General features: G+C 45.6%; 1 protein-coding gene across 2 annotated transcripts; it reads right to left on the bottom strand.

The window, feature by feature from the left end:
- Positions 1-354: 354 nt before the first annotated feature.
- On the bottom strand, positions 355-9,245 carry LOC101170994 (tryptophan 5-hydroxylase 1). 2 transcript variants are annotated; one of them, XM_011494300.3, is made up of 11 exons: positions 7,805-9,245; positions 7,603-7,745; positions 6,060-6,194; positions 5,670-5,975; positions 5,518-5,585; positions 4,306-4,502; positions 4,067-4,202; positions 3,863-3,989; positions 3,510-3,605; positions 3,266-3,399; positions 355-2,124 (listed from the first exon to the last, which is right to left on the bottom strand). In XM_011494300.3, the coding sequence occupies exons 2-11, from the start codon at positions 7,675-7,677 to the stop codon at positions 1,950-1,952; spliced, it is 1,449 nt and encodes a 482-aa protein (XP_011492602.1). In that variant the 5' UTR covers positions 7,678-7,745; positions 7,805-9,245; the 3' UTR covers positions 355-1,949. The 2 variants fall into 2 exon arrangements, with proteins under 2 accessions (XP_011492602.1, XP_020556698.1); XM_020701039.2 differs by having other exon boundaries at positions 7,603-9,245.
- Between the last annotated feature and the right edge of the window lie 1,825 nt (positions 9,246-11,070).

The following is an 11,070-nucleotide window of genomic DNA, read 5'->3' as shown; positions in this document are numbered from 1 at the left end:
TCTTTGGATAATTGCGGGGCTGTTTTCTTGATTGGCGGGTGGTTACAACATTGATTAGACTCGTTAAAAAACATTTCAGTTGATTTTCTTGTATTTCAGCAAATGACTCGTTTTTACTGGTCAGAATCTGACAGGCGACACAGTGTGAGGTTATGACCCTTCTCTGTCCAATCAAACCCCACCTCAGCGTTTACCTCCGTCCACCCCCCCCACACACACACACACACACATGCCAATCAGTGATGCACAAGTTTCCGCCACAATTAAGTCAAAACAGCAGATTTACCCCCCCACCCCATGCCTTGCACAACTGAATGAAATTTAAAAAAAAAAAAGCCAAACATAAACAAAATGTTTGGTTACATATACATTTATTTTTAGTTTAAAGCTGGACTTGTAACACAGGCGTCTGTTGGAAATTGTTCTGTTATGTTTTAACCAGGGTTTAGTGGTTTTTTGAGGAACTGCAGTATTTGATTTTAATGTTTTTTTTTTAATCCAGGATAAAGTTTCTTAATTCAGGTGAAGAAATGAAATTAAACAATTACCATAACTCCTTGATACCACCAACAATAACAATAGTACACCCTTAAAACATGGATTATGATGAGAAACATGATAAAAACCAGATGAATTTAAAGTCAAATCACAAATAACAAAACAACTACTAGCAGACGCCAGATGGAAAGGGAGCCAGGCTTCTAGCAGCTTCATGTGTGGATGGAAAGAGGAACGGAGGAACAAAGATCCTGAAGGAGGAGTTCATTAAGAATGTTCTGGAGGTTAGGAGAGTCAAGCAGGATGAGGAGTCTGAAGCTGGAGGTTGGAGGTGTGATGAGGAATGGTGTCAGAGATGTGTCCCCCAGATGGGATGTGAGCTGTAGGAGACGTTCTGGAGGGAGATCCGGGGGAGAGAGTGGTGAGTGGGACAGACATGTGGGTGAAGGAAACAGAGGAGATGAGGAGGTGATGATGATGGAGAAGTTTGGTGATCAGGACAGGAATGCAGACATGGCGGGGGAGTTTGCTAAAAGAACGGGGATGGCAGTGGTGAAGACAGTTTTCCAGAGAAGACAGGAGGACAGGGAGTCATGTTGAAGTGGAGGGAGGAGAGCACATATAAGAAGACACTGGGAAGTAAAGTAGATCAGAAATGGCAAAGATGTGGTTGAGAAATATATGGGAAGAAAGCTTAAGATGGTGGTGTGAGGATGACCCTGTTGGTAAAGAAGATGAAGAGGAGCAAGAGGTGGAAGTTGAAGAAGGAAGTGCTGCGTGGCTTTGAGGGAGGAGTTGAAACTCGTTGACAGGTTTCACAAGAGGGATGGACAGAACAGAGGAGAACTTTGAAGAGCGGGTGAATGAGGAGATGTTGGAGAGCAGAATAAAAGAAGAGGAGGAAAAAGCAAAGATCAGTAAGGATGATGAAGAGGAGGAAGAGTGGAAAGTCAGTTGGTTCTCACAACGTCCCTGTGAAAGTGAGGAGGACTTTAGTTGGTGAAAGGATGCTGAGGCTGGAGCTACCAGGAAAAGCGGTCTAGAGGAAGACCAAAGAGGAGGTTCATGGATGGAGTTAAGGAGGACATGAGGATGGATGGTGGGCGCCAGGAGGATGTGGAGGGCAAAGATTGATGTGGAGGATTTGCTGAAGGGAGGAGCCAAAAGGCAAAAAATGATATGAAATCTTTAAAATTGAATTGTTTTCATAAAACACTTTTAGCTCTTGGTGTTTAGATCTGAAAAGCAAACATTTTTACCAAAACTTGACCCCATTGTTTTAAATATATAAACCTAATATCAACATTTCAAAAAGAACACATGTTGATCCTGAAGCTACAGTATCAAACTCCACCCAATTTTCAATGGCCGGTGGGTTTAAGCCTTTATTCAAAGCAAGAAGAACATTAGTGTGTGAGTGAATCCTTTCAGGATGGAGCCACAGACGGTCCTCATTTTCTCAGGGGTTTGCCGAGTTGGTTCAGAGCTTCTTCTACGATGTCCAGCTCGTGCCGGATGTCCTTGACCATGCTGTTGATGTTGTGGGTGTTTGTCAGAACGTCCACACTCTGAGTGTAAGGGTTGTAATGCACCGTAAAAGGACGATGAAGTGTCTTTGCAAACTCCCTGCAGGCAAAGCACAGGAATGTATACTTCCACATACACATTTTTCAGGGGTAAACCCCAACTCTATATCAGCGTAATGTTGGGGGTTCTAAAGAGAAAACGTAGTTTTAGCCAAACATGGTCATAATAGATGGTGTATGCTTCTATGCTTCTATAGCACCTTCGTTTAAGACCAAAAGCATGTTACAGTCCTATTCACCCATGCACACACATTCACACACACACACACACACACACACACAGACACACAGACACACATTCACACACATTCACACACTGATGCATCCAGCAGATGAATTTGAACGTCTTGTGGTTGAACACACAAACAGGTCCTGTCCAGGCCGGCGTTTTATTGTACCAGCAAGGAAAACAATCAGATCTAAACATTTTTCATTCTTCTTTCAATGCTAGAAAACTTTGAAACCAGAGTAGCTGCACTTGACGGTAGAACGTACCTGTCTTTTTTGATAAACACCTTTATTGATTTATTTTTCAATTATTATTTATTGTTTATTTTTTACCGTGTTTGTTGTTACTGTCATGCCTTCTTTTACCTGTTCCATGCTGGACAACTGATCTAACTGAATTGGTCTTGAGGGGCTATTAAAGTAATTCTATCTATTTATCACTAACCTTTAACCACCAGGGGCAATGTGGGGTTCCGTGTAAAGGACACGCCCACAGATGTGCATCTAGCATCAACTCCATCCAGTATTACTGTCTTGGATTCCCTGACAGGGCCCCAGGCAGCCTAGCTGTCCATCTCAGTCTCTTAAGTTTAAGCTTTTTTGGGATAATCATTCTATATGCAGATGACAGTCTGTTCTATCATTTCCAGCAGACTAACTTGTTCAACTGACGGATTCATAAACCACTGGGAGTTACTAAACATTGTCATGTTCTTACAGATCCAGGCGTCACATGAGGATTTCCACTGAATTAAAATGGCTTCAGAAGTCTTAAGTGGACCTGTGGCTCCACCTCAACTCATTCCTTCAACTCAGAGAAACATTGTCTGATCGTCACACAAGAACTATTTCAGTTGAGTGATCTGGTGAAACCCCAGAGAGAAACCCTTTCTGTCCTCTGTTGTCTTCTACATCTGCAAATGCTCCAGTGTTTTCTGAAAGCTTTCACTTACCTCATTTTGTTCTTGGCTTCCTCAAAACTTTCAGCGACAAAGTAAGCCTCTTGAAAAGTGGTGATCATGCACTCCTGGTTGCATGTGAGGATGGGGTCAAAGGGGAGGATGTTGGCTTTGCCTGACAGTGAATGCTAGAAAAGAAAATCCATTTCAAGGGCAAATTCTTGTTATTTTAAGTGCTACAGAAGTGCTCTAAAGAGCAAGGCTATTGTATGAGAACATTTGATGTGTGCTGGTCCACCTTGAGCTCACTGGCAGAGGACAGCAGTCCGGCTCCGTAGGCTCGCAGCTTGCCATCCTGCTTACAAAGGCCGAACTCCACGGTGAAGAAATAACACTGGAACAGGGGTTGGAACCGGACATCAGTCACTGCAGCAGCGCTTTAAACCCTACAGGCTTTTCTGTTTCCTTCTTCCCATGTGCCTATTGTTCTTCTAACTATAGGAGGAAACCCCTTTCTTTTTTGACCATCGACAGCAACCAGAGATGATTGTGTTTCCAGATTTATCAAGGCCAAACACCGCCGTAAACCTGCCTGTCAACCGTTGTAACAACCTAAAGGTAATTCTACTCAAATGTAGTCTCACGTCTCACCGTGGCCAGCTTTTTAACGGCATCATCCGAGGCACCGAGAGATGCCAGACCGATCTCCTGAGAGAACTGAGCGAAGCTGGGCTCCGCCAGCAGAGGAACGTGACCCAGCAGCTCGTGGCACGTGTCCCTGCGCTCACACAGAGGAGGATGGTGTCGTGATCGTCAGTGAGGGATGTGGCGTTTGTATGAGCGGTGCATACTCACGGTTCAGGTGTGTACAAAGGCTCTGAGCTGTGGCGGACGTACTGGGTGCAGTGAAACACTCTGAAGGCCAGACCGGCCAGGAAGTCCCGGGGGGACAGGTACCCCGCAACCGGCCGGATGGTGAACCCTGACTGCCCTGCGAGACGCAAGCACACCGCGCTGTCGGTACAGTTCTTACCGTGCCAGTTCCTTAAATCAACTTTAGGCAACTTGAGGCAGTTTTTGGCCTCAACCATTACCCTTCAGGAACTTTGAGACGTCCTCCAGCTGAGGGATGTTGTCTTCACTGTAGCAGCAGTCCCTGGTCAGCAGAGGGAGGTTCTTCAGGTACTCCTTGCAGGCATGGCTGGGATACAGCTTGTGTAGCTCCCTGAAGACCACGCCCCAGGTACACACCTCCTCTGCAGTGTAGTGGATTTTAGGAATCGGATTTCCACTAAAAAACACAAAACAATCGGTTGGCTTTGAATTTCATTGAAAGAAGTAAAGGCGCATTCTTATGAAAACACCTGAGCAGAGATTTTCAAAGGAAGCCTTAAAACTTGTCAAACCTGCGTTTAGCTGAAATGTGGGAGTTATTTTGTATTTACATTACTTCATATACTTATACTTTTATTTGACTTTTTTTAATCTTTTTTATCAATTCATCATTCATATTCATTTTTAGTGATTTGCACCCGTCCATTAAGGTTAAAGATCATTTCTCTGGAATGTAGTCTCTGTTTTTAATTTTACATATTTCTTTCCTCTTCTATTTTGTTTTCACTCATGTTTTTCCTTCCTTTGATCTTCTGGGGGGGGGGGGTAATGGGGTTTATTATGAACCATTAAACCCTTGACATATGCTTTAGGGCTGTGGGAGAAGAGCCACACATGGGAGACGAGGACACAGAAACTCCACATAGAAAGAACCCACCCGGGATTTGGACCAGTACCTTCTCCCTTAACCACTGCTCCGCCATGCACACCCCAAGTATAAAGCCAGATTTCTGTATCATTGTGTGTTTCATTATGTTGAGGGGGGGTGTTTTATGACTTTTTTTTGCGATGATCTTATTTTTCTTGTTGTTTCTAAGTGAAAACATATTTTTCCAATGTGTAACACTTTGTGTTCCATGTATGAACAGTGCTTTATAAATAAAGTTTGGTTTGATTTGAAGGGATCACTTGAAGGGAACCAAACGGCTTCACTGCCGCCTCACGAGCTGAAACGTTCGTTTGTACCCAGGAGACGGTACGTCACTTCCAAAAAGCTGATCTTATAAAATCATAAAACATTTTCAGGTTTTGGGTTGATAAATGTTTAGGTTCGTTTTTCCGGTCTCTACGTTCAGACATCTGTCTGTCATGAAACCTCATCAGTTCAGTTCAGGAGAGGCTATAACCCAATTTCCTGTTTGTTTGTTATTCAAGCAAAGGAAATGATCTTCAACCGGAGAACTACTTCTTACTGTTTGAAGGTCATGGCCACATCAGCAAAGTATTGTCTTCTTTTGCGGTAAACGCTGTCTTTAAATCCCTGCAGGGAGACAGTTGGGTCACGACTTTCAAAGTAAAAGCATTTCAACTTTCCAACGTTCCTCCACGGCGGCGCCTCACTTACCGGATGATCAGCGTCTAAGTCAGAGCCGTACATCAGAACCCGGTTTGCACACTGGTCCAGATCGGAAATCTTCTTGGGAAACCAGGGGACGCCGTCCGCCTCCGGAGCGTCAGCCCTGTCGTCTTCAGCCAGGGGAGAGCAGCCCCCAAACGGCGTGATCTCCACGATCTGAGCATGCGTGCTCAGCAGCTGAGTCAGCTCCTTCATCTGCTCGTGCTCGCTGTCACAGTCCACGAAGACCTCAAAGTCCGAGTCTCTGCGTCTGGACTTCCGGGACTCGATATGGACCAGGTGGACGTGTTTTTCCTGATCGACCCGGATCCAGAAAGACAGAACTATAGAGCATCACCTCAGCAAGAGGATGTGCAAAACTGACCCGGCAACACCAACCTGGAAGAGTTTCAGGGCCTTGATCAGACCCCCCACCTCATTTTTCAGGGTGAATATGATGGTGGCAGTTCTCTTCCTGGAGCAGGCCGGCTTTCCCAGACCTCCACGGTTCTCGTCGGCCCCTCTCAGAGTTTCCTTGAAGGTTTGGAGGCAGAGAAAAGTTTCACAGAAGAAGAAAACAGGCCGTGTGGATGGGTGGGGGTTGAATATGGCATGACAAGGGGGGAGTTTCAGAGAAGGGTTCTGCTCCCACTGCCCTCTGACCCTTTGCAAAAAAGGATCAGATCTTCAGAATTCCACTTCTGCCAGAACAGAAAATGTTTGTGCGGTTGAAACTGGGCGGCTTTGTCACTTTTTGTGTAGATCATTGTTGTGTGGAGAGAAAAGACACCCGCGTAACTGGAACGTGCTTCCTAAACAACAGGAGGTCAGAGAAGATCAAAGCTCGTCAAAGACGCACGGCCATCCGTCGCTGGATGGGATCTGGTTTGCTAAGCGGGAACTCTGGTTGCTACCGGCGACCAAAACCTTTAATACGAGAGGAAATTAAGAAAACTGCAACACTCGTTTATCATCCAAAGACATGAAAAGTGTCTGGTTGCTATGGGAATATCGTCCATCCATCCATCCGTCTATCTGTCAATCCAGCCATCCATCCATTCATCCATCTGTCCATCCATCCATTCCATTCATTCATCCATCCATCCATCCATCCATCCATCCATCCATCCATCCATCCATCCATCCATCCATCCATATATCTGTCCATCCATTCATTTATCCATCCATCCATCCATTCATCCATCCATCCATCCATCCATCCGTCCATACGTCCATCGGTCCTTCCATCCATCTATCCATCTATCTGTCCATCCATCCATCCATCCGTCTATCCATGCGTCCATCCATTCATCCATCCATCTATCCATACATCCGTCATCCATCCACTTTAGAACATTTTATAACCCAATGGACCATTTTTAATATCAAAAGCACGGGTTTGGAAAAGTTACGAAGCAGTGGAATTTTCTTTTCACCCTTTAGTCCAACCCTCAGTCCGGCTGGGGAATCTGTGCTTCCACAAGTCCAGACTTTTACTCTGAAGGTTTCAGATCTCGCTTTTCCTGTTTTGCCACAGTCAGACCGATGACAGAAAAGAAGAAAATGTTACCAAAACCATCTCATTGCAAATAAATGTAAAATAATCTTTGTCTCCCTTATAGTTTTAGCCCTCTGTCCAGCTCTCAGGTGTTCTTGCACACATCTTTTTGGTACTTTTTTTGGTGTTTACACTTCTCAGTCCTGTTATTCAAACTTGTACATGGATTCCTCTTTTTCTCCTAAATCTAAACTGGAAATCTCCATCAGTTTGACAAAAACGTAAAACGATCTTCCTGGCTGAGAGTTTTCATTCAGAAGTTTCTGTATTTTGGTTTTGTTCTCATCAAAATAAATGTTCTTTAACTCGGTCATCCTTCGCCTTTATCTTCAACATGAAATATTTTGATGCTTCATCAGGATCAGCAGTAAAGAAGTCACTCACCTTGCTGTGCAGCGGCTTCTCAGAGTTCCCAGCATCCGAGGATCCTTCGGCTCCGTTTGGCTTCTTGCTGAGCATGGCTGGGGATCTCTGAGGGTCTTCTCCGTCAGAGCAGAGTGAGCCTCCGTCTGCTCACCGCCTCCGTCCTTATGAGGCCAAAGTTTAGGGGAGGAGCTAGAGAGAGGGCGTCATCGTGACGTGTTACCTGACAGCCGGATGCCGCAGTTCCAGCTTCACCAAAGGCCGGTACCGGTTCTGTCAGGTCCACCTCTGACTGATGGACGTCCATCAAGTTGCAGCACACAGCACGTGGGGGGGAGAGGCGAAAATGGTTGGTGTGAATCCATGAAGGCCTGAAGGTCAGGCGGATGAAGGTCCTCCTCTTTAGAAGTTTCACTTTTCTGCAGAAAACAGATGAAATTTCACTAGAAGTGAGATTTAATCCTCATGATTTCCAGAACGCCGAGGAAGAAAAAAGAGGAGAATCCGGTGGAGGTCAGAGACGAAGCTGAAATGGATTTTCTGTAATTCAGAGACACAGCAGTCTGATGGATCAGGGATCAATGAGGCTTCAGAGGTTTGTCACTGTGGGCTTTCTGGTTCCAGACTGTCCAGTTTTTCAGATTCACGTGTTCAATACAGAACCTGGAACGGCCTCAGATGAACTTCTGCTGAAGCAAACGTTCAGTTTGATTCTCATTTTGACAAAGAAGTGTTTTCATTTCTGTGATGATTAAAATAAAGAAGCAGCATTTCCTCTGATTGATGGACCTGATACATCTCCGGTTCCCATGGCAACGTGGTGTGATGCGATGTCTTCTGTTTCCTGTCCAGCAGCTGAGAGCCTTTATTGTCTTTATTGTTTTACGGTCCCTGAAGAGTCCCAAGAACAGTGGAGGTGCAGATCGACCCAAATCCAGCAGGTTTCGTGTCGGATCAGCACCAGGAGAGACAGACGGGATGAGAGGAAACATCAGGAGTCCGGAGGAAAAGTGAGGATGACAGGATGACAGAACAAAAAGGCAAAGGCCACAAAAGTTTCTCTGAGTTGAAACATCACAACAATAATTTCACACACAGGGTTTCATTTATCGGTTCCCAAGTTTGGAAATCTGCTGTTTTCAAGGATCATTAATGATTTTGTTGCTATGGCTACAGTGGCCATGGGCGGAGTCAGACAAATCTTAGCCTGAAGTGTGTCGACCTCAGTGGACTTCAGTGGAAGTGGACGAGCTCGTGGCGAAACCTGACTTGAGACTCCTTCAGGGACTTGTTCCTTGGCATTGACCCGGGGTGGGCAAACGTTCTGACTGGGGGGCTACAAAGGGTTCTAAACTCTAACAGAAGGGCCGGACCGGGACCGGACCAGTGGAGTGTTTTGGTAATCCACCTCATAAGAGATAGAGAAACACCGGGGAATGTAGACCCAAACATCAGGAAAAACAAAAATGTAGAGAAATGCTGCGTTCGTGTGGTGTTGGAATAATTGGAAAAATGGGTATCGAGTCGGAAAGAACTTTAAAAAAAAGACAACAACACTACACGAAAACAGAATAATGTTCTGCACTTAAACAAAGGTCAATACACCAGAAAAGAAGATTTTCATGAGAATTATGATAGAACTTCTTACAGTTTGGCGGGCCGCATGTGGCCCCCGGGCCGTGGTCTGCCCCCCCCCACCCCCCCACCCCCCCACCCCCCTGATCTAACCTGCACTAAAAGCTCCAGAAGCCTCAGGTTCATCTATAATTAGCTGCTGCGCATAAAGCAACAAGCAGGAAGTCCACGCCAGGTTCTCCAAATGTGTCTGAAACAGCAGGAGGCCTGGCGGGTCCAAACCCGTTTACGGCCGGATGTGACCTTCACAGAGGCGGCCATCAGGTCTGCGGCGGCGGTCTCTGCCGGCAGGATTCTGACCTGGCTGGAGCTTCTGTGAGAAGCTTAATGAACAGCAGCGTGATCCATCTCCTCGCCGCTCATGCGATTACAGCAGGCGAGCCTTTGTGCAGCGCTGATTCCCATTCCTGCAGCGTCTCATTACGCAACCCGGGGCCCATTTCTCCGGCCTTAACTCACTTTCTGCAGAACAGACCCAGCAGAGAACTGAGGGAACAAGACGGCGGTCGGGTTTCCATCCTGACAGCATCACGGGTCTATCTGTGCTTCAGCTGATCAGATCTCTGATCAAAAGAAGCTGTTAGTGCTGCTGCACATCTGTTGGTTCATGTTTGGATCAGAACCTTTTCTGCTGAGCACTAACTTTGAGGTTTTCACTTCCCCTTTCTCCTTCCGCTAGACTTAGACTGCAAACTCACAGAGGAAACTTCCTGAGTGCACGTGGAAGAAAAACGTTCAATATTTGACCCAAAACATGAAGCGCTTCACGTCAGCATGATAGGATGATTGGGTTGAACACTGTTGACTTCAGAAAAGTTCGTGGATTCTCCAGCGAGAAAATCTGAGAAACTTCAGAAAAATGGAAGCAAAACCCAAAAAGGAAAACGAGTAAAAACCGTAAAAACCGATGGTTTAGTCCGAGTCAAGAGACCTGAAGACGTAAATCTGAGTTTGTTGTTGAGAAAAGATTTCAAAGACATAAAAAAACTGAAACTGAGCAGATGGTTTGAAACCACTTCTTCTTATTTTTGTCCAGATGTTTGGTGGAACAGAAACTCTGAGGAGCAGAGGATGATCGGGTCCCGGTTCTGATTCTGCCGCGTTTCCAGCATGTGGAGGGGACCGCCGAGTCCACCAGCTGATCATCAACCAAACATTCAGCTCAGAGTTCAGCCGCTTTCAGTCTCCAATTCTACAATCAAATGATGAGGAAGAGCAGAGGAAGAGGATGCTGGGAAACAGTCATTTCCTGATGAAAAAACACTTTTCCCCCAAATAAAAGCCTCTGATGGACGTCAGGTTCTAAAGGACATTTTCATCATTCATGTAGTTTGTGTGTGTGTGTGGGGGGGGGGGGGGGTCGCATCCTGTCGTCTGCTGCCCCCTGGTGTCCAAAGAGTCCCGTGATTTCTGGGACTTTAACAGAAAAAGGGTTCACATCCACGCCATCTCTGCCGATCGGTGTAACCCTTATGCTTATTGAGGTGTTCTCCTACCATGACAAAGGTGGATAAAGGTGGAAAGATCTCATGTAATCCATGGACACCAGTGAAGATCACAAATCATTGAAGAAAAAAGGTTCAGAGCACTGTCTAGTGGGTCTAGATGACCCGACTCTCAACGTTAAAGTGTCTAGGGATAAATCCGGGGTCATCAACCTTTACCGCCAAAAGAACCATTTCTAATGGACCAGAACCTGGCGGGAGCCGCCAAGACCCTCTGCCCTTGTTACGTTTTTGTGGCCACTAGGCTTAAAATATAGCTTCTTAAAGATTGACAGTAGTTCCATTATAGTATAGTTTGATTTCTCTACATATAAGAACTGTAAGTTCCTTTCAAAATAAAATACAGTGC

Source organism: Oryzias latipes, chromosome 3 (assembly GCF_002234675.1).
Source record: "Oryzias latipes chromosome 3, ASM223467v1".
In the NCBI taxonomy this organism is placed as follows: Eukaryota; Metazoa; Chordata; class Actinopteri; order Beloniformes; family Adrianichthyidae; genus Oryzias; species Oryzias latipes.
This window is presented reverse-complemented; position numbering and strand designations above follow the sequence as displayed.